The sequence below is a fragment of the Halichoerus grypus genome, chromosome 5, assembly GCF_964656455.1.
Source record: "Halichoerus grypus chromosome 5, mHalGry1.hap1.1, whole genome shotgun sequence".
Lineage (NCBI taxonomy): Eukaryota > Metazoa > Chordata > Mammalia > Carnivora > Phocidae > Halichoerus > Halichoerus grypus.
In genome coordinates, this window is record NC_135716.1 from 111670978 (window position 1) to 111693654 (window position 22677).

Below are 22677 nucleotides of genomic sequence, written 5' to 3' on the forward strand. Positions count from 1 at the left end.
AAAGCTGGATTTTATTTGCAACTGAAAACACATTAATACAATCTTTTCAATATTAAATTACTATTAGCAAGTATATTAGACATTAGTCATTATATACAAGTGAACTTATGATTTACAAAAATCATGTAAAGAGAAATAAAACTCTACCTAGTCACAACTCTCTTCTTCTCATAGGGAAAATTATGTATGAGGGCTCAATTCATTCAGAATCGCTTATAATATTGAAGGTTTGGCAAAGGTTTACTTTTGATGATTTACATTGTTTATGTGTGTAAGTAAAAAGTGATCACAGAGGAAACTTAAAAACATCTATTGGTGTGAAAGTACTTTTGAGGACTTTCAGTATCTGTTTATATACAAGTTTTAAATATGCTAATAAAAATGATTCTTACTTGGTATTGTTCACTAAAGCAGATCTGGAAGGACTTCTGGTTAAGACATTTTTTTTTTATCGATTTTCTGTATCTGAAGCTCAATAAAACAAAAAACTCCAACTTCACTGTATTCTTAGAAGGGCCTCTGAATTAATGCTTATACATGCCAATCTGAGCTCACTCCCTAAGGAAAAGCTTTTGTTTTACAAGGTTCTCGGGGGAAGCAGGGTCATATGAAAAAGCCAGTGGGTATAAATTGGGAGGGGAAGACAGTGCTGACTTCTTACATTCAATTTTTGAGCATGTTCAATAAAGGGATGTTCTTTCTTCCCTGCCAAAATTCTTCTCTCAAATATCCTTCTCATATATTTAAAAATGTGCTTGAAGAGTTTTTTGGTTCTGTTTTTACAAAAAATGATATATACATCAAACATATTTCTGCAAAGTAGACAGGATTGGAGGGAGAGTGAGAGGTGGATTTTCCTTTTCTAAATTACATATGCACTTTTGTATTGTTCAATTTTTACAACAAGCTTGTATAATTTAAGAAATTGAAATTAAAAAAAAAAATGTTCCCTGGGAGGGTCTCACTTGTAGTTTCAGCTGAATTTCTTCAATCATAACGTTAAATCAATACCTATGGAGCACCTGAGAGAGCGAAGTGAGAAGTGGAGGAAAGGGAGAGAGGTATGCCGAAGGCAGGTTGAAGGAGGGGACACTCTGATAGTTGTGAAAGAGGCAAGAAGCTGGGAGACGAGGGGAGGGCTGTGTGCCGGGGAACAGGGTCAGGATTCAACAGTGGGACTTACACATTTATCTAGTTATCTGCCCAGGAGATGACTAAAGTAGTGACTGGGTAGGGGATGGTTTCCTCAAAAAGGGGAGTAGGATGAGGATGTTCTCAGTGGATGGCTGCAGTAGTTAGGTTTTTCCCAGGAAATAGCAATTTACTTCAACCAGTAAGGTGGGACATGAGGCATGGTCTAGGTTTGAGTGTGAAGCTGGTAGGAGACAGTTTTCTCAAGTACCAGAAATAGAACTAACTCCAGTAACCTATAAGGAGGAATAACAACAAGGATTGGGGGGGCGGGGCAGAAAGTAATAGGAGTGGATAGAAAGTGATAGGGTGGCTGAGAACTAAGGGATATCATGTTCTTCCTTAGCAAACTGAGGAGATCTTGAGGTCTATACTTGGTTTTTAAATTTTTGAATATGAAAAAAGATTCCAAACAGGCAACAAATGAAAAAACAAAACACAATCTAACTCACCACTCCGTGGTTAACAGCTGGTTTTAAATATGATGGTTAAGCTTTCAAGGTCTTCATTCTTTAAATGTAATTCTTCAAGCAAAGTCTCTATAAACTGTGTAAACACCACATTTTCCTGAGAATGCTTCTGAATGCCAAGAATTGGGGTCAGTCTGAAAAGACCAAAAATATTAAATGCAATTCCATGAAATGAGGACTAAGGGGTTCCTGTCTTCTACATAGCAGAGGGGATTTTTGTCACAGCAGAGAAATGAAGTCTTTCTGATTTAACAAAATTTCCAGAGACAGAAGGCTTTACTAAATAAAGGCAGAGAAGAAATCTCAGGAAAAGAATGAAAGATCAAACATACTGTTAAGAAACCTAAAAGCCTGAATCTATAACATGTTCTTCATTATGCCAGGAAAAGCTACCAAGTTCTCAGAAATGAAAATGAAGTCTTTCCACTTAGGGAAAAGAAGCTGTGGAAAGAAGCTTAGAGGTGAGAACTGCTTTAAAACCATACTGAATGTTTATATCACCTGAATAAAAAAAATAATAAATGATAAACAGGATTACCTTTTGGATGAAACCTTAATATTTTTATTTTTAAAACACTAAATAGATGAATTACATCTTATAAGGCACTTAATACAATCTTCTACGCACTCTGCTTCTTTCCCAAGTCACTTCCAATAAACAACTGATTGCATATAATATTCTCAAAAGTAATTTTCAATGAAATGTCATTATTCACTTTTTAAAAGTCATGCTTACTAATCAAAGATTAAGACCATTACTTTCCATAAATTATATATGTAACTACATATAATAATTATGTATATATTATGTATAATCTCCAGAGAGCATGCTTCACAGAGCCTTTGTAAGGTATGTTTCTGGAAAGCTTTTGGTGAGAAAATTCTTTTATCCTTGAGTAGTCTTATACTTACCACAAAGGTCTTCCAGATGCTTTTTGAACACTGGTGCCACCAGGCACATCAAATATAAATAACCCTCTGACTTCAATCAATAAAGCTCAAGGACTCAGAGTGGAGCAACTCCACGGTAATGAGTGTGGAAGAGGAAATGTTACGTTCTCAGAGATTTCTTGCTTGCTTAGCCATCTTACACAGAAAGCAGAATTAAAAGGAAATCTTTGTCACATTGTCTAAAGACAGCCGGGACTTGGAAGAGGTGGTAAATTCTCTATCTCTCAAGGTATCTTACCAAGAACTGGAGACTAGGTGACTCCAAAAGTTCAGTGAAATCTACAGAGTTCTAACATGGGAAAACCACTGTAGTGTATTCCTTCCCCACCTCTCCTGTATTTCTTTACAGCTGGAGAATGCACTACCAGGTTTTGACATTTTAATGAGCTTTATCTGCAGGTATTCCCCAAAGGTCGTTAGGAAACAGGGTAACACAAGCTTTCCAATGCCAAGCCCACGCTGGGCACTTGGGCAAACTTAGGCATTTGTGGCCAGCTTTTCCTGAGTCATCTTCCTGCCATGAAGGTGGAACCCAGAAGTCAACTCTGGCTTTTCTCACACGAATAAAGTTGCTCTTTCCCCACAATACAACCAAAGTTACTGGGGATTGGATAACTTCAGCTAAAATAAAACCAAGAAGTCAGGAGGCAGATCAGATCCGTCAACTCCATACAAAGGTAGCTTTTGTGTATATTTAAAAATGGTATACATGGCACATCCAAAACAACTTCTGACTTTCAAAGAAAGAGACTAGTATTTGATCCATATATGAAAACAAGGTCTCAATTACTTCTCAAAGTGCCATTAGTATGTTTTAAAATTTAACCCTCAAAGTAGAAGTAAATGGTGATAGCTAGATTTCTCAACCTATGTGCCCACATGAGAGCAGAAAATGGGAAGATTAAGAAGCAGCTCTTAAGAATCATTCTATCAAGTGCCAGGGTTATAAAATATTTTAGGAACAGTGATACTTCTCTAGCAAACTTATAAGACTAAAATTATAATAACTTCATTATGTGTTCATAGACACCTAAAAGTTTTGTTTACAAAGGAGGGAAGACAATGATGCAGAAAGACCCTCAGCTCACCTCCTCCACACAGTGAATCTACGCCTACATGTTGAGCAATTCCCCCTGAAGAACTAGGGCTGACTGAACAGGGATAGAGGGACCACACAGAGAAAGACAGGAGAGAGAGAGAGAGAGACACAGTAACAACAGTAATCCAACCCCCACCCCCGCCACGCCCCCATCTTGCCAACTGCAGTGGCGAAGGTCGTATCCAGAGACCAGAAGTACAGCTCAGCCCTGTGGCAGAGATAAAAAAGATGCACTTTAAAAGAGCATCTAGAATATGAAGGAACCAGCTCTAGAGCATCTGAAAAACGGCAGGGAGCTGCTAGAACACTCTCCCTGGGTCCCAGGTACTGGCCAGCACCATTGTTCATATTCCCTGTCCACCCTGATAGCATAGATGGGAGCTGGCCTGCTGCATCAGTGAGCCTCAGTCCCTTAGGACCCCACTAGCCCCAGCTGCCCTACTGCACAGGAAAAAAAGGCTGTAGATTAAAAGAACAACTGGAAGATAATGGAATGAGTTCTAAGGGCATCTGCCAAAAGGCCAGGGAGCTGCTGGAACACACTAGTATCAAAGGTGCTGGTGAGTGCCATGGCTCATGTTCCCCTCCTACTTCATAGCACCGACAAAAGCAAGGTCTGGGCACCCTAGCCACCTGCCACAGTGAGCCCGGGCCCCTAGCCCACCAAACCCCACCAAACCCAGCTGCCCCTACAGGTGGCCCTCCAACCCTCGCCCGCTAGAGCTCTAGCTGTCTCCCTAAGGTAGCCCCAGTGCAGTGCACACTGAACCACCCCCAGACAGCACCCACTACAGCTCCAGCTGTCTTGCCAAGGCAACACAGGCACAATCATTGTGCGACATCACTTCAGCTCTAGATGACTCATGAGGGCACCTACTGCACCGAGTGGCCCAGGACCTCCCAGCCCATACCTGCTTCAGCAGCATCTGTCCTGCCAGGGCGCCCCAAGTGCAGAGAGCCCTGAGACCTCCTGGCTGGCATCTGTCTTCGCTCCAGCCATCCTGTCAGGGTACTCCCTGCATGGAGTGCCTCAGGACCCCCGGGCCCACACCTGCTTCAGCTCCTGCTGTCCCATCAAGGAACACTCTACATGGAGCACCCTGTGACTCCTAGCCCAAGGTCACTTTGGTTCCAGCTGTCCTGGCGTGGCGCCCCCCTGTGCGGAGTACCCAAGGACCACCGGGTTATGCTCCAGCTCCTGCCACCTTGCCAGGACGCCCCATACTGCAGAACACTGTGGGACCCACTCCCACCCCCTGTTGCCCGCTTTGGCTCAAGCCATCCCACCAGGGTGCTATATGCCTGGGACACCCCAGGACTCCCAGCCTACACCTGTTACAGCTTCAGCCAGCCAGCTAAAGTCACAGGCATAGTCTACACCGGAGATATTCCTACACAAGGCCATTACCTCATGTCTAAGAGAAATAGCTGTTCTGCCTAATTTATAGAAACAGAAAATCAAACAAAATGAGGAGATAGAGGAATATGCTTCAAAAGAACAAAGCAAAATTTCAGAAAAAGAAAGAAACAGAGCCAAGCAATCTACATGATAAAGAATTCAAAGTAATAGTCATAAAGATGCTCACTGGACTTGAGTGGATAAACTCTGAACTTCAACAAAGATAAAAGGATAAAGAACCAACCAGCTGAAGAATAAAGTAACTGAAATGAAAAATATACTAAAGGGAATTAACAGTAGATGAGAGGATACAGAAGAAAGGATCAGCAATGTAGAAAACAGGGTAATGAAAAGCATCCAAGCTGAACAGCAAAATCCTAAAAGGATTTTAAAAAATGAGAATAGGTTAAGAGATCTTTAGGACAATATCAAGTGTACTAACATTCACTTGATAGAGGTCCCAGAAAAAGGGGAGAGAGAGAGAGAAAGAAAGAGAGAAAGGGGCAGAACATTTTGAAGAAATAATAGCTAAAAACTTCCTTAACTTGGGGAAGGAGACAGACATCTAGGTCCAGGAGGCACAGAAAGTCCCTAACAAGATGAACCCAAGGATATCTACACCAAGCCACATGATAATTAAAATGTCAGAGTAAAGATAAAGAATAAAAGTAGCAACCAACAGAAAAACAACTGGTTACGTGTAAGGAAAACCCCATGAAGCTCTGAGCTGATTTTTCAGTAGAACTTTTGCAAGCCAGAAGATAGGATATAATCAAAGTGCTGAAAGGAAAAACCTACAACCAAGAATATTCCAACTAGCAAGGGTATTCAGAATAGAAGGAGAGATAGTCTCCCAGACAAAAGTTAAAGGAGTTCATCACCACTAAACCAGCCTTACAAGAAATGTTAAAAGGACTTCTTTAAGCAAAAAAAGAGAAGTCATAATTAGAATATTATGAAAAGAAAAAAACGTCATAAGTAAACATAAAGTTAATAGGTCAATCACTAAAAAAGCTAGTATGAATATTAAAAGACAATAGTAGTAAAATCACCAGACATTTTTCTAAAAAATATAGATGGCCAATAGACATATGAAAAGATGCTCAACATCACTCATCAGGGAAATGCAAACAACCACAATGAGATATCATCTCACACTTGTCAGATGGCTAAAATAAAAAACTCAAAAAACAAGTGCTGGTGAGGATGTGAAGAAAAAGGAACCCTCATGCACTGTTAGTGGGAATGCAAACTGGTGCAGCCACTGTGGAAAACAGTATGGAGGTTCCTCAAAAAGTTAAAAATAGAACTATCCTACAATCCAGTAATTGCACTACTGGATATTTACCCAAAGATTACAAAAATACTAATTTGAAGGGATACATGCATCCCTATGTTTATTACAGTATTTACAATAGCCAAGATATGGAAGCAACCCCAGTGTCCATCTATAGATGAATGGATAAAGAAAATGTGGTACACACACAGTGAAATATTATTCAGCCCTAAGAATGAAATCTTGCCATTTACATCAGCATGGATGGATCTAGATAGTTTAATGCCAAGCAAAATAAGCCAGTCAGAGAAAGACAAATACCGTATGATTACACTCATACATAGTATTTAATAAAGAAAACAAATGAACAAAGGGGGGAAAAAAAAGACAACCCAAAAAAAAAAACCAGAATCTTAACTATAGAGAACAAAGAGAGGGTTATCAGAGGGGACATGGGTGAAATAGGTGAGGGGGGTTAAGAGTACACTTACTGTGATGAGCATTGAGTAATATATGGAATTGTTGAATTGCTATTATTATATGCCTGAAACTAATATAACAATGTATATTAACTATACTGAATTATAATTTTTAAAAAAGTAGTAAAATCAATTATATCTAAAAAATTATAGGACTCAGAAAATAAAAGGATGTAAAATATAGCATATACATAAAACATGAATAGGAAAAATGTAGTGCTTTCAGAATGAGTTTGAACTTAAGCAACCATCAAGTTAATATAGACTATAATATAATTAGGATGTTATATATGAACCTCATGGTAACCACAAACCAAAATCCTTTAACAGATACACAAAAAAATTAAAGGAATCCAAGCCTAAAACTAAAGAAAGCCATCAATCACAAGGGAAGAGAGCAAAAGAAGAAATGGACAGAGAAGAACTATAAAAACCACCAGAAAACAATTAACAAAATGGCAATAAGTCCATACCTATCAATGGTTACTTTAAATGTGTATGTTCTAATGCTCCAATCAAAAGACATAGGGTGACTGATTGGGTTAAAAAAAAAAAACCCATCTATTATGCTGCATACAAGAGACTCACCTCTGATTGAAAGACACAAACAGACTGGAAGTAAAGGGATGGAAAAACATATGACCATGCAAATGAAAGTGCAAAAAAAAAAAGCCGAGGTAACAATACTTATACAAAAGAGAGTTTAAGACAAAGACTGTAATAGAAGACAAAGAAGGACATTACATAGTGATAAAGGGATCAATCCAACAAGAGGATATAACAATTGTAAATATCTATGCACCCAACACAGGAACACCTAAATAAATAAAGCAAATATTAACAGACATAAAGGGAGAAAATAACAGTAATACAACAATAGTAGAGGACTTTAACATCGCACTTACATCAATGGATAGATCATCCAGACAGAAGATCAATAAGGAAACAGTGGCTTGGAATGATACATTAGATCAGATGGACTTAAGAGATATGCCCAGAACATTTCATTCCAAAGCAGCAGAATACACATTCTTTCCAAGTGCACATAGAACATTCTCCAGATCACATGTTAAGCCATAAAATGAATCTCAATAAGTTTAATTAAAGAGTGAAATTATATCAAGCAGCTTTTCCAACCACAATCATATGAAACCAGGACTCAAATACAAGAAAAAAAATCTGGAAAGAACATAAACATATGGAGGCTAAACAACAGGTTCCTAAACAACAAGTAGGGTCAACCAAGAAATCAAAGAGGAAATTAAAAAATACATGGAGATAAATGGAAATGAAAATACAATGGCCCCAAATCTCTGGGATGCAACAAAAGCAGTTCTAAGAGGGAAGTTTACAATGATACAGGTCTACCAAGACCCAAGAAAAATCTCAGGTAAACAATCAAACCTTATACCTAAAAGAACTAGAAAAAGAAGACTAAACAAGGCCCAAAATTAGTAGAAGGAAGGAAACAATAAAGATCAAAGCAGGATTAAATGAAATGGAGACTAAAAAAAAAAAAAAAAAAAAGGAAAAAAAAAATCAATGGAAACTAAGACCTGCATCTTTGAAAAGATAATATTGATAATCCTCTAGCCAGATTCATCAAAAGAAAAAAAGAGGACTCAAATAAGTAAAATTAGGAATGAATGAGAAGTAAAAGCGGACAACACAGAAATACAAAGGATTGTAAGAAGCTACTATGAAAAATTATATGCCAATAAATTAGACAACTTAGAAGAAATGGATAAATTTCTAGAAATATACAATCTTCCAAAAAAGTGAATCAGGAAGAAATACAAAATGTGAACATACTAATTATTAGTAACAAAACTAAATGGGGTAATCAGAAATCTCCCAATAACAAAAGTCCAGGACTAGATAAGCTTCACAGGTGAATTCTACAAACATTTAAATAAGAGTTAATAAGTACTCTTTCCAAATGATTCCAAAAAAAACAGGAGGAAGGAAAACTTCCAAATTCATTCTATGAAGGCAGCATTATCCTGATACCAAAACTAGACAAAGACACTATATACAAAGAAATCTATAGGCCAGTATGTCTGATGAACATGGATGAAAAAATCTAAAAGAAAATCTACTGAATGGGAGAAGATATTTGCAAAGGATATATCTGATAAAGGGTTAATATCCAAAATATATGAAGAACTTAATACAATTCAACACCAAAAAAAAAGGACAATCTGATTTACAAATGGGCAGAGACAAATATTTACGAAGAAGACCTACACATGGCCAACAGGAAGACGAAAAGATGCTCAACATCACTAATCAAGGAAATACAAATCTAAACTACGAAAAGATACCACCTTACACCTGTCAGATTGGCTAGAATCAAAAATACAACAATAACAAGCTTTGGCAAGAATGTGGAGAAAAAGGAACCCTCATGAACTGTTTGGTGGGAATGTAAATTGGTTATAGCCACTGGCGAAAACAGTATGGAGGTCATTAAAAAATAAAAAATAGAAATCCCACATAATCCAGTAATTCCGCTACTGGGTATTTACGCAAAGAAAACAAAAACACTATTTCAAAAAGAGATATGTACCCCTATGTTTACTGCACCATTATTTACAATAGCCAAGATAAGATATGGAAGCAACCCAAGTGTCCACTGACGGATAATGAAGATGGGTATGCATGTGCATACACACACACACCATGGATTATTACTCGGCCATAAAAAAGAATGAGATCTTGACATTTTCAACAACATGGATGGATCTAGAGGACATTATGCTAAGTGGAAAAAGAGAAAAACAAGTACCATGTGATTTCACTTATATGTGGAATTGAAAGAAAAAAACAAAACAGGGGTGCTTGGGTGGCTCAGTCGGTTAAGCATCTGCCTTCGGCTCAGGTCATGATCCCAGGGTCCTGGGATCAAGCCCTGCATCGGGCGTCCTGCTCTGTGGGGAGCCTGCTTCTCCACCCTCTCGCTCCCCCTGCTTGTGCTCTGTGTCAAACCAATCAATCAATCTTTAAAAATACAGAGAACAAACTGATGGTTGCCAGAGAGGAGAGGGGTGAGGGGAAGTGGGATACAGGAGGTAAGTCACAGGAATAAAAGGTACAACATAGGGAATATAGTCCATGGTATTATAATAGCGTAGTGTGGTAACAAATGGTAGCTACAACTGTGGTGAGGATAGCATAATGTATAGAGCTGTTGAATCACTATGTTGTACAACTGAAACTAAGTTAACATTGTATGTCAACTAAACTTCAATAAAAACAAAGAAAAGATTTATATGATCTAAGAAAACAGGCTCAATCCTTTTTTGTTTTGTTTTGTTTTTAAAGATTTTATTCATTTATCTGACACAGAGACAGCGAGAGAGGGAACACAAGCAGGGGGAGTGGGAGAGGGAGAAGCAGGCTTCCCGCTGAGCAGGGAGCCCGATGCGGGGCTCGATCCCAGGACCCGGGATCATGACCTGAGCCGAAGGCAGATGCTTAATGACTGAGCCACCCAGGCACCCCTCAATCCTTTCTTAATGTAATAATTTGGTCCCTTTACACAAGACTGCAAATAACTAACTCCATGATCTTGAAGGAGGGGGGATTCTACACCTCTGTGTACAGCATGTTGCAATGGATAACAAACTTTAAATTGTAGCCATTGTTCCTCCTACATAAACTAAATGTCTCTTGCAGAATTTTATTTTCTCCTTCATGGAACTTTTTGTGGGGCAGCTCTTATAAGTTATTTCTTCATATTCTTGAAAATAGTTCTCAATTAATTTCAAGTCCTTTTAATCTTTCCTCATAAATGCCATCTGACTCCTCCTTATTCAGATTAGTATTCTTCCCTAAACCCCCTTCTAGGTTCTCCTTTTAACTACTGCCCCAGAACATACACATTGTCCAAATTCATTACTTCAAAACAACAACATACTTCCCACCTCACAGAAAGATACCACAAAATAAAATCTTTCATGTCTATGTTATTTTTGATGTACTATCTCAGGATCTTATCAAACACCCCCCCCCCTTTTTGTTTAACTGACTCCCCAGGCTCCTCCTTTCCTCTTAACTCCTTATCTGTGCACTATTAATCATGATATGCTAATCACTTATCTCTTTAACTTTTTCATTAAGGAACTCCCATCCTATTACATACTGAAAGGGACTCAAGCCTGTATTCTGTTCCTGAAACTTGTAATAGTGAATATTAAAGAAAGCCACAATAAACAATAAATAAAGCCCCCAAAACTACATCTACTTAAATAACAGTAATACACTCCAGTTGGTATTTATGTGTTTTAGGTAGGAAATACCTTTAAAATAAGTAACAGAAAATGTGATTGGCCGTGAGTAAAAACTAAAGATTTTTTATGTTTCACTTATTTCTTTCAAGTGCTTTTAAGTAAGAATAAAAACCTCTAGAGGTGACACTAAAAGTATGGCTTACCACAAACAGTCTGTGTGCTGGAGAATATAATTAGAAAAAAACGACATAATACCTTGCAATGTATAAATCACAAACAAGAAAGGAAACTTCTTCTTAAAAGTCCACCGATTCAGATCTCTCTTTTGAAAAGGCAGGCAGCCTTATGTAACTAGTTCCTTACCATATGGTAAATGGTATGACAAAAAGCAAAAAAGTCAAGTGTCATGCCGCATCTTATTGGTAAGACCATTATTTAGCTGACTGCTCCACATACGCTACAGCTCAAAAGGAGAGAATGTAAGTCAGGTTAGGACCAGCACCTTCCATTTGTTATCACTGAGCTATCAAACATCTGGTTAACAGGAATTATGCACAGCAGTGAGAGGACTTTCAAAGTCTGACAACTGAAACGAGAGAGATTTCTAATTAAAAAGTGGCATTTAAAAAAAACCCATATTATGTCCAAGGATTTAGAGCTGTACAAACGTTTGTGTCTGAGAAGTCACCTATAATTGGGTGAGTGCCTGGTTTGTGTCCTATCAACTGTGAAAGCTATATAAAGAGTTAAAGCTGTGATTTAGTGAGCAAGGAGAGCTAAACAATCGAGGGAACTCTGTTATCCATGTCCTGTAGTGCGATCAAAGTCAGTCATGAACCTGGATTTTTACAAGGCCTTCCCCATTGTGGTCCCTACTGCTTTGCTCATTGCACTCATTCCTCCTGGAGAATACATAATGCAGCTCCTGGACACTGGAAATCACAGCACAGTCCAGATTACCCTTCCCTGAATCATCTGGGTAATCTGTGTGAAGATCACATAGGCACTTGCCTGAAATGATATAGCACAGACATCCTTCAACCTTGCCCTCAAAACTAGAAGAAAAGCAACAACTTCTAGAGTTTCCTGAGTCTTTATTGTTGATTTCCAAGCTCACAGAATCAAAAACAGTAGGCTATTGTAAAATGACACTGAACGACACTCCTCAAAGTCAACACAGCCTCAAGAGAAGAGCGAGCTGTGAGAACGTCTATGTGAATAAATGTCACCAGAAAGCATGCTTCTCTTTGGTTTGGGGTTGGAGGAAGGGACAGGAAGTGAAAAGCCACATACTTTTCTGTACCTATCAGATTTGAGAAATGACTGGGTTCACACAGAGTTCTGTTGCAGTAGGGAAACCTGTTCTGCTGATTACCGTGCATAAAGGTGATGAACATGCAAGGCTGCTAAAAGATAATGCTGGGCTTTAAAGAAATTTTTAAACACTCACTCTCTGATCCTTCAGAAGTTAGTGCTGGGAAGGAGAAGGTAAGCAGCATGCACAGGCACTAGGCTTGTCACTTTACCAGTTAGAACAGAACAGATACTACAATACCTGACACTTGGGGGGCTTCGAATAAACAAAAAACAAAAGTCTTCTAGGACAGATGAGGCATCTTTACCAATAATGGCCAGGGGAAGTGCAGACTCGAAAAGTGGAGGTTTAGCTGCATAGTCTTATTTTATAAGGCTATCCCACCACTTTGTTTCCTCAAGAGGGATTTAGTCTCAACCTATCCAGCAAGTGTCCTTTTGACAGGTGACTGTATCTCAGGCTTTGGACTGGGTAAGGGATTTATCCAGGGTCACAAAGGCTAAGAACAGTGCTAAAAACGGACACCTTTATCACAAAGGCATCTTGCTTACCAATCAAGTCTTGTTACTCCTTTCTTCCTGCGGTAACAATTGTTACTTCACCCATATTTTATCTTCTAAAAAATGAGTTGGGATTTTCCCTTCTTCTCTGTAAGAACAAATGCTAAATGATAAAGGATTAAAGCAGAACACCTCTGTCTGTACACACACACACTCAAAACTGAAACAAAAGAGAGCTGTGACCAGTCTGTAACACCTTGGGTCAAAATGTCATCTATTTTCAGAAATTTGAGGGCTCACCCAAACCCAAGACATTTTGCAAAATGTATCTCTCAGATTTAAAAAAAATTTCCTAGTATAAACTTTGAAAAGGAATTTTATCTGTCTTCTTCAGGGCTCCTTAGCATGTGAGTAATTAGGATTTCATGTTTAAGATAACTCTTTTTTCACCTTGCTTGTTTCTTATTGGGGAGAATGAAGAATATTCAACTCTGTCAGTGATTCTCTAAAAACATTTGTGTCATCTGTGGCCCCTGGCTTCCTCCCTGAAGTAACAAAACACACTTGGGCACAGGGAAAGAACCAAAAAAGCCACCCTGAGGAACAGCTTTTCTTTTTCCATCCATCAACACGGACTGGCTCATGTGCAGAAGTAACCACCTTGTGGCACTTTCCTAAACTGCTGTTGATGTTGTTTTTATGTAGAGAGTAAACATGGTTTTACAACTGACAAGGAATTCAGATAGTTTAATAGGGGTGGTGGGTGGCTTTCTAAATGGGAGTAAATGAATTTGTTTCCCTTGAAGAAATGCCAGTTCTTTTTCCCAGTTGTTCCCTTTGTGGCAGGATCTCAACCACTGAGTCAAATATATGAAGCTTCAGTGATTTCCAAGTTTATAAAAAGATTTTTTTTTTTCCCCTTTATGAGACTTAGTTGGTCTTTAACCTTTCTGTGAAGTTGCAGCAAGTGTGAACTCCAAGGTGAGGCTTTGTGACTGATGTGACTTTCTTAAGGTCACACAGTCAGTAAGAGATGAGCAAATAACCCAGAAGTACTCCCACTAGTCCACACTTTTAACCACTATACCACACAAGCTCACATATCTGATTAATTTTAAGAACTGAGTATACCTTATGATTTCAAAGGCCCACTTGTATATGTTCTTCAAATAATTTCTGAAATCTATCATTACAAAATAAAATGTGCTAATGAAAACTGACAAGTCTACTGTTTCTAATTCATCTTTTCTGACAGCCAAAAAGCACCTTCCAACACCATTAACTAAAGACTTTAGAAGAAAGCTAAGAACTGCCTTAAAGCAAGCAAATCCTAGCAGACATAGACAAATCAACTGATTTAGCATAGCTCTGGTACACTAATAACTGCCCCAGAATTAAAGACAGTGGTTCTCAATTCTGTCTGTACAAATTACAATCACTTGCAGAACTTAAAAACTACGTATGTCCAGGCCCCACCCCCAGACCAATGAATTGAAATCTCTGAATCAGGTATTGGTATTTTTAAAAAACTTCCTATGTGATTCCAATGAACAATGAGTGTTGAGAACCACTGTAAATTCCTCAACTGAATACATTTGAGTAGTTCTGACTATGTGTTATACTTGTTACCTACACAGTTCGAAGAAACCAAATAGCAAAGGAAATGAAATCTTTGCACAAACAGCTATGTAACAAAGCTGAAGGTAACAGAGTCCCAAAGAATGGTCTCATCTAGGGGCGCTTGGGTGGCTCAGTCGTTAAGCGTCTGCCTTTGGCTCAGGTCATGATCCCAGAAGCCTGCTTTCCCTCTCCCACTGCTGTGTTCCCTCTCTCTCTGTCAAATAAGTAAAATCTTTGGGGAAAAAAAAAGAATGGTCTCATCCACAGGAATTTATTCAAGGAAGTCATTATTTCTACCTCTGAGAGGTTAAGGAATGCTTCTAAGGTGGCAGCAACATTTGAACTGGGCTTTGAAGACTAGGACAGATAGATATGAAAAGGCAATTGGCATTTTAAACACAGTTCAGAGTGCTAACAAAGATGTCTGTGGGGGAAACAGTGGACACAATGTAAGAAAACAAGAGAGTAAGTTGGAGAGGCAGGTTGGGACCACTTTAAGAGAACCTTCAATTTCAAGCAAAATTACATAGTAGAAGTGGGGCATCACTAGGTTTCTGAATAAAGGCCTGCCCTAATCAGGATTAAGCTTTAGTGAGATTTTTGTTAAAGCTGGAGGAAGGATGGACTAAGTTGAAGGAAGAGACACTTGGCTAGGAGACCTGTTTGAGAAGGCTCTAATTGCAGCAGTCTAGGCAAGCAATGAAAGCCTGATGTAGTTAGCAGCACTGGGAAAGGAGACAGACCCCTGGGTAAGAGAAGTCACAAAGGCAGGACTTAGCATTGACTAGATAGGAGGGATAAGCACAAGAGAAGCACCAACGACAAGTCGGCTTTCAACTCTGGATAATTAGGAAGAGGGAAATGTCACCAAAAGAAATAGGGGACTTTCCAAAGATGAACTCAACTCAGATTTGAGACTTTGAATTGCCTGAGGAATATCCAAATGGAGATGCCCAACAAAAAATAAAGTTTTGTCTGCAACCTAAGAGAAATGTCGGAGCTGAAGGTACACTTTGGGAAGAGACACACAAGAAATGTTTGATTGGGATGACTAATATCCTTCCTAAGATAACTCCATTATCCTTTACCAATTATATTTGTGCTGATTTCTTGAATTACTCTTTTACCAGCACTCGTCTGAATCTCCTGCCTCCTTGTCTTAGCTTCCCTAGTCATGACAGCTACAAGCTGGCATCAGTGCTACAAGCTGCTTTCTGCACAGCCACAAGCAGGATGGCTACAAACCCCTGCGGGGAGGGCAGTGGGAGGAAGGAGACTGCTACCGCTACAAATCCACGATCTCTGGCCTCTTCTGGCCAATATTCTCTGGCCTTGGCATAGAGCCTTTTCCAGATCCTCTTAATGACTACTCTGTTACCAGTATTTTCACTCTCTACCCGACCAACTTCATATCCTACTTCATGAAAAATGAAGTTGTCAGACATGATTTAAAATCTCTCCCTTCTACTTACAAACTTATCTATAGCCATTCCTCACTTATTTGCTTCCAGTCTCAGACGATGTAGTTGTTTTCCCCTGTTCAAGCTATTCCATCTGCCTGTGACCATCGTCCCATTTCTTTGTGCCTCCCCCGGGACCCTGTTCCATGGTATATATCGCCCCTCCATCTCATTCTCAATTTCAGATTATTTTTCTTTACTGGCTCCTTCTCCACACCCTATTACCATGCTTAAGTGTCTTTTCAAAACAAATTGTTCAATCTCTCTCCTACCCTTACGATTAAGTTTCTCAACAGAGAAATCTACATTTGCTGACTCTACTTCCTCATCTTAATCTCAGATATAAGAGTTTATATATTCCTTCCAATTACATAAGAAGTTTTTTTTTTCCAAATGTGCATTTTTTTCCCTTGAGGAAAGAATACATATCTTTATTCCTTTTATTTATTTATTAATTAAGATTTTTAAAAAAATGTCAGAGAGAGAGAGAGCACAAGCAGGGGGAGTGGCAGAGGCAGCAGGCTCCCTGCTGAGCAGGGAGCCCAATGCGGGACTTGATCCCAGGACCCCAAGATCACGACCTGAGCCGAAGGCAGATGCTTAACCGACTGAGCCACCCAGGCATTCCTTTACTTCTACATACATACATACATATATTTTTTATTTATTTTAAAGATTTTATTTATTTATTTGACAGAGAGAGACACAGCCAGAGAGGGAACACAAGCAGGGGGAGTGGGAGAGGAAGAAGCAGGCTTCCCACTGAGCAGGGAGCCCAATGCGGGGCTCAATCCCAGGACCCTGGGATCATGACCTGAGCTAAAGGCAGACATTTAACCGACTAAGCCACCCAGATACCCCTACGTCTACTTTTAATGTACAGTTGACCCCTGAACAACATGGGTTTGAACTACATGGGTCTACTTATACACGGAATTTTTTGTTTTTTTTTAAATATATAGTACAGTACTATAAATGTATTTTCTCTTCCTAATGATTTTCTTGATAATTTACTTTATTGTAGTAATACAGTATATATAATACATATAACAAAGTATGTGTTGATCATCTGTTTATGTTATTGGTGAGGCTTCCAGTCAACAACAGGCTATTAGTAAAGTTTAGGGGGAGTCAAAAGTTACATGTGGATTTTTGACTGTGGCGGGGGGGGGAGGTCAGTGCCCCAGCCCCCACTACATTCAAGGATCAACTGTATAACCATATATCAATGTATAACCTTAGCTGCAGAGAATTAGTGGCATTTAATTTTATAGTTTTAGGAATTGGGAACATGTGAAAAGTGTGTAAATCTGTTTTCAGATGAGCAACATTTTTCTCTGCAATGAAACCGTAAGAATACTAGTTATAACCTGGTGACTGCTTTATTCTTACAAAACATTTTTGCAGTGCAGCTGATTTGCCACTCACTGTAATTAAAAACCTCCATATGACGAACAACATCATAACGGGGTGGGGGGGTTTGAAAAACTCAATGGAAAGAAAAATCTGTAAATAAATGGAACTCTGAAATAGTACAGGCAATTCAGTTACTATAACATGATTTCATTTCCACAGTAATTGCAGGTGTTCACCAAGCAGTTTGTAGTAGTTTCTCAAGTATTTTTGCTCCAGTGGAATTTTCAGTATTAAACCTTGTGTATATTTTGATATGCCTCGTCTTTTAAGACAAGAGTATACCTTTTCTAGCTGTACTAAAATGACAGAAAGCCAACTCTCAAACTCCTCATTCAAAATGCATAGTGGAACAACACAAACAGCAATAATAGAACATCAAGCCTCATTTTACCCTTTGGCCTTAAAATCTTCTTTAAAGCTTTGTAAAAAATATTTAGACAAGGAGTAAAATGGAAGCATTTGAATTTTGCCTCCAAGAAGTGACTTTACAGTTAACTAGAACTATCAGAATGAGAAAAGTCAGCGGCAGGAAGAATATTAAAAAGGTGTTAAGTCTCTATAATAAACAATCTAAACGGAAGTGTTTAAAGACAACAGAGGAAAAACACACTAGGCGATTAGGATCTTGAATTTAACAAACACTCGATACAATGGGAATAATCATTTTTTCTCCTTAAAACTTTCATTCAACTTTGCAAGACTAGTTAATAAAATACATTCATAAAACTAGTTAAAGGAAGCGTTTGCCTCTAGAGTAAAATTTTCCATTAGGATCCATTAATATTTGATAAATGCTTCCAATTCAACAAATACCAACATGTAAAACATTCAAAGAATTCTCCAGAATTCTGTCTGTGATGTACCAGATAAATAAAAGATTTCGTACAATACCATACATACTTGGTAATTAACTGCTCTTTAACCAATTCTTCTTTTTTATCAGTCCACAGAAGATAAAAGATAAAGTCCATGGAAGGTAAGAGAAAAGCAGTATTTGGAATCAAGTTTTTAAATCAAAGAAACATTTAAAAAATTTAAATATTCACTAATTTTATAATTATAGGAGTTAAAAAAAACAATGTCACATTTACATCTAGCTTTAGCGGTTTTTCATTAATTTCATTAAAGATTTTTTAACAATCTATTTGCAAAAAAGCAATGCTAGATTTGGTTAAAAGTAGCGATTCCTTTTAGGCTAAATAGTCACACCCTTATCAGACCATACCCACCCTGGAAAATATGAATCATTACAGAGACACAGGGTTACTGTCCTTCCTTTCACTCATTATAGTAAGCAACGATTTTTGTTTTTTCCTGTGCAAAGCCATTTTACCAGTGCTACCAATTCTATGTTTAAGTCCATAACATCAACAACAATTTATTTAAGTTGTTCCTATCCATTCATTCATTTGATTTATTCTATAAATATTGAGTACTAAGTGCCAGATTGAATGTTTGGCACGAGGGAGACAAAAGTAATCTAAACAATACCCTTGGCTGAAGGAGATTATGTTTTGGTAAGGAAATAGTTTCAAATTCACCTCACTTATGGTAGACATCTTTCCTGGTTTAGTACTGCTTATGTATTGTCCAAACACAATTTCTAGAACAATGGGAAGTCTCTTATTTTCATGTAGAAACGTGTGTGTGTGTGTGTGTGTGTGTGTGTGTGTGTGTGTGTGAAGTACATGCATATGGCCCTAGGAATGATTTGTGGGTCATGAAAGATGAGAAGGCAGGGAAGGTAAAATTCATGAATATGAAAAAAAGTTAGTCACTAGAATTAAACATAATGGCTGTATATAGGTCAAGCTTAGAAATGCTGCCTTACACTTAATTCTCCTAGGACCTGCAGTGGAGCAGGGTAGACTCAATCAGAGCAAGTAATAAATCAATAATACTAACATGGATTTTTGGAAGGAGAAATATACAAGGTTTGGTTCATTCACTTTTGAAATTAAGAAGGCAAAATGTTAGCAAATAATACATTTAAGGCAAGGAGAGAGAAACATGTGAAGGAAACAGTGGGAGAGGTGGGTGAAAGGGGTTTGAGAAGAAAAATTAATAGGCAAATTTTCCCTTGATAACATTCCCAGTTTCTTCATGGGCCTCATCCTGCCAGTTACCCAGTGTCTTTAGTACTCCCAAAAGTGCTCTACCTAACATTTCCTTGCTCCTTGCCACCAACAAGCCCAAGCCTCCACTATCTTGAGAAGTCTTCTGAAGATTTACCATGTCATATAGGGTTATAATCGCTTCCCTCTCCTCTTCTGCCAACCAAATTGGAAAGAGTGGTCAACATGTGCTACGTCTAGTATCTTCACAACTGTCTACTGTAGTTGTCCTTGCAATCTGGTCTCCATGCTTATCATCCTAAAAAAACTGCTTTCTTGAAGGTCACCTACAACCACCTAATTGCCAAAGCCACAGCTTTTTTCAGTCCTTGTCCTTTTTCTTTTTTTTTTTTTTTAAAGGATTTTATTTATGCATTTGAGACACAGAGATAGAGAGAGAGAGAGAGAGCATGAACAGGGAGAGAGGCAGAAGGAGAGGGAGAAGCAGGCTCCCCGTTGAGCCAGGAGCCCAATGTGGGGCTCGATCCCAGCACCCTGATGACCTGAGCCGAAGGCAGACACTTAACCATCTGAGCCACCCAGGCGCCCCCTCGTCCTTCTTCAATAGAGGATAAATACCAGGTTCTCAGAAAGGTAGTTACCACTTCTTTTTTTAACCTCATAACTGCTTTGGATTCCTTGGCAGTGTTCTGGTTGGATACATACCTTTCTGAAGTACACTGTGCCAAGGAAAGTGCACACATTTTGAAGTTACACAGTCTGAGTCTGAGTCCCGGTGTGACCTCGGACAAAGTACTTGTCTTCCCAGTCTGTTTCTTCCTCTGGGAAGTGGGACACCACTACTGACCTTACTGGATTGTGAAGATCAAATTAAATAATGCATGTAAAGAATCTAGCAAGGTGTTGCACATAGTTGATGTTCAAAAATGTCCACTTTCCCCCTCTTTCTGCTTTCTCTGTAGTGCTCAGGCATCCTTGGCATGGATGCAGCTGTTTCACAGGTTCTATCTCATCTTGACTTAGCATTTAACACCCTCTACCTCTGCCCTCTCACCATTTCAGTGCTGATTCCAAAGTCTAGGTCTCTCATTATCCTTACCATTTAAAAAAAAAATTATTTATTTTTGTAATCTGATCCTGCTTTACCAGGATCATCTTTGCTTATTTCCACCAGGGTCCTTACTGGGGGATACTTATATCCCTTCCACATGGTTCTCATAGTTGCGGTTCTTCATCCAAAGCCTGGGTCCTCAGTTGTGCCTTGCTCTCCTCAGGCCACTTCCCTTTCCACTTCAGAGTTGGAGGAGTGAACTCCAGAAATGTGCCCATGTAACATGTAAATGCAACAAAAAGCATCCAGCCAAGCATGATCATGATAACAAGTAAAACAATGTCCAAGACACAAAAACATGGTGAAAGATTATTCACCAAGATCTTGGCAAAGGAGTGTGCTCATGAAACCCCTCATTGGTAGAGGTCTTGCAAGTCAGTTCTAGTCCTTGGCTCCAAAGGATCTATAATGCCCTCCTTTACTGTTTCTCCTCAGGTCCTTCCTATTCCTCTCCTTACAGATGTCCCCAGGTTTCCTCCAGCAAGCTGGATCGTGGCCCCTCGGCACTAATGCCTTCCCAATCGCACTCAGGGTCCATGTTGGGGTGCTGGTCTGACTCTGGGCATTGGACGTGGGAAGACTCCTTACCATTCTTTAGCTCCAATTCCACACTTTCAACTACCTACTGGGGAACCACCCAAGTGGATAATCTGCCTGAACCTTTCCTACTCCTGAACAGGAATAGCCTCGGAGCTTGTAGAGCAGGTATGAAACCAAATGCACCACCTCTTAAAATTAGTTCCTCCTACCCATTTCCCTAGAGGCACTAGTATTTTCCCAGTCACCTGTCTTAATACAGGCATACTGTGGAGATATTGCAGGTTTGGTCCAGACCATTACAGTAAAATGAGTATCATAATAAAACCGACTGAATTTTTTGATTTCCTAGTACAGATAAAAGTTATGTATACACTATACTGTAGTATATTACGTACAACAGCACTATGTCTAAAAGAAGTATACACTTTAATTAAAAATAATTTCAAAATGCTATCACCTGAGCTTTCAGTGAGTCATGATCACTGATCACAGGTCACCATAATATAATAATAAAGTTCAAAATATTGCAAAAATTACCAAAATGTGACAAAGAGACACAAAGTGAGCAAATGCTGTCAGAAAATAGTGCTGACAGACTTGCTCAATGCAGGGTTGCCACAAACTTTAAATCTGTAAAAAATGCAAGCTGCGAAGCATAACGTAAAGCATAATCAAATGAAGTGTGCCTGTATTTTGAAATCATTTATTATTCTCCGTCCCCCCAATACACACACACATTGCTAAACCTTGTAGATTCTGGAGTTGTAATGTCTCTTATCATCTGTCTCTCCCATTTAATTTTCCTTGTCATCATTTTAGTTCACTGCCTCAGTACTCTTTGGTTAACTACACTATCACTACTAGAGTCTTTGAGAAATCAATTTCATAAATGGTGTGCGCAAGAATAAGAATGCAAGAGATTATTGAAAAGCAGTAGAATCACTGACAGCAGACTAGGTCTTTAAGAAGTTTACTAATGGATGGATAGTCTGAGGGGGTCAGTGAAGTTAAGGACAAAGGATAGGTGTTTTTTGTTTTGATTTTTAAACTTCAAAGATGAATAAGCAGTTGTAGGCAGGAGGGAAGGAGTACGAAAGGATAGTATGCTAATTAATCTCATTCATACATTAATTCACTCATTCACTTCCAGATATTTATTATAAATCTATAATTAGGCACAATGCTAAGTGCTGGGTATATAATGGTGAATAAAATCAGACAAAGAACCAGTCCCTACAATCTTCAAGTTGAAAGACAGAGGCAGACATTAATCAAATAATCATACAGTTACATATAAAACTGAAAACAAGACAAGTGTAGGAAAGGTAAGTGCATGGTGTTATTAAAGTCTATTTGTAAAGATATCTGCTCTAGTCAGGGAAGTCAAGAAAAATTTCTTGAGGAAGTTTCCTCAGGTTCTAAAAGATGAAGGGGAATTAACCAAAGGAAGAGGGGAGGGAAGAATATTCTGGACAGAGGGAACAACCAGTGTCCTATGGTGAGGCTGTGATGAGAAGGGCTGAAAGAAGGTCAATGTTCTGCG

The 22677-nt window shown here is 38.7% G+C and overlaps 1 protein-coding gene and 1 pseudogene across 1 annotated transcript in view; both read right to left on the reverse strand.

Moving 5' to 3' along the window:
• The window catches only part of RPAP2 (RNA polymerase II associated protein 2), a 77892-nt gene that overhangs the window by 1431 nt on the left and 53784 nt on the right, over positions 1-22677 (reverse strand). Inside the window, exon 12 of the mRNA XM_036103359.2 lies at positions 1644-1795. Within this exon, the coding sequence (XP_035959252.2) occupies positions 1654-1795 (142 nt within the window). The 3' untranslated portion in view covers positions 1644-1653. The remainder of the gene's footprint in view (positions 1-1643; positions 1796-22677) is intronic.
• Positions 18613-21570, reverse strand: LOC118542843 (mitochondrial sheath formation-associated protein pseudogene; annotated as a pseudogene).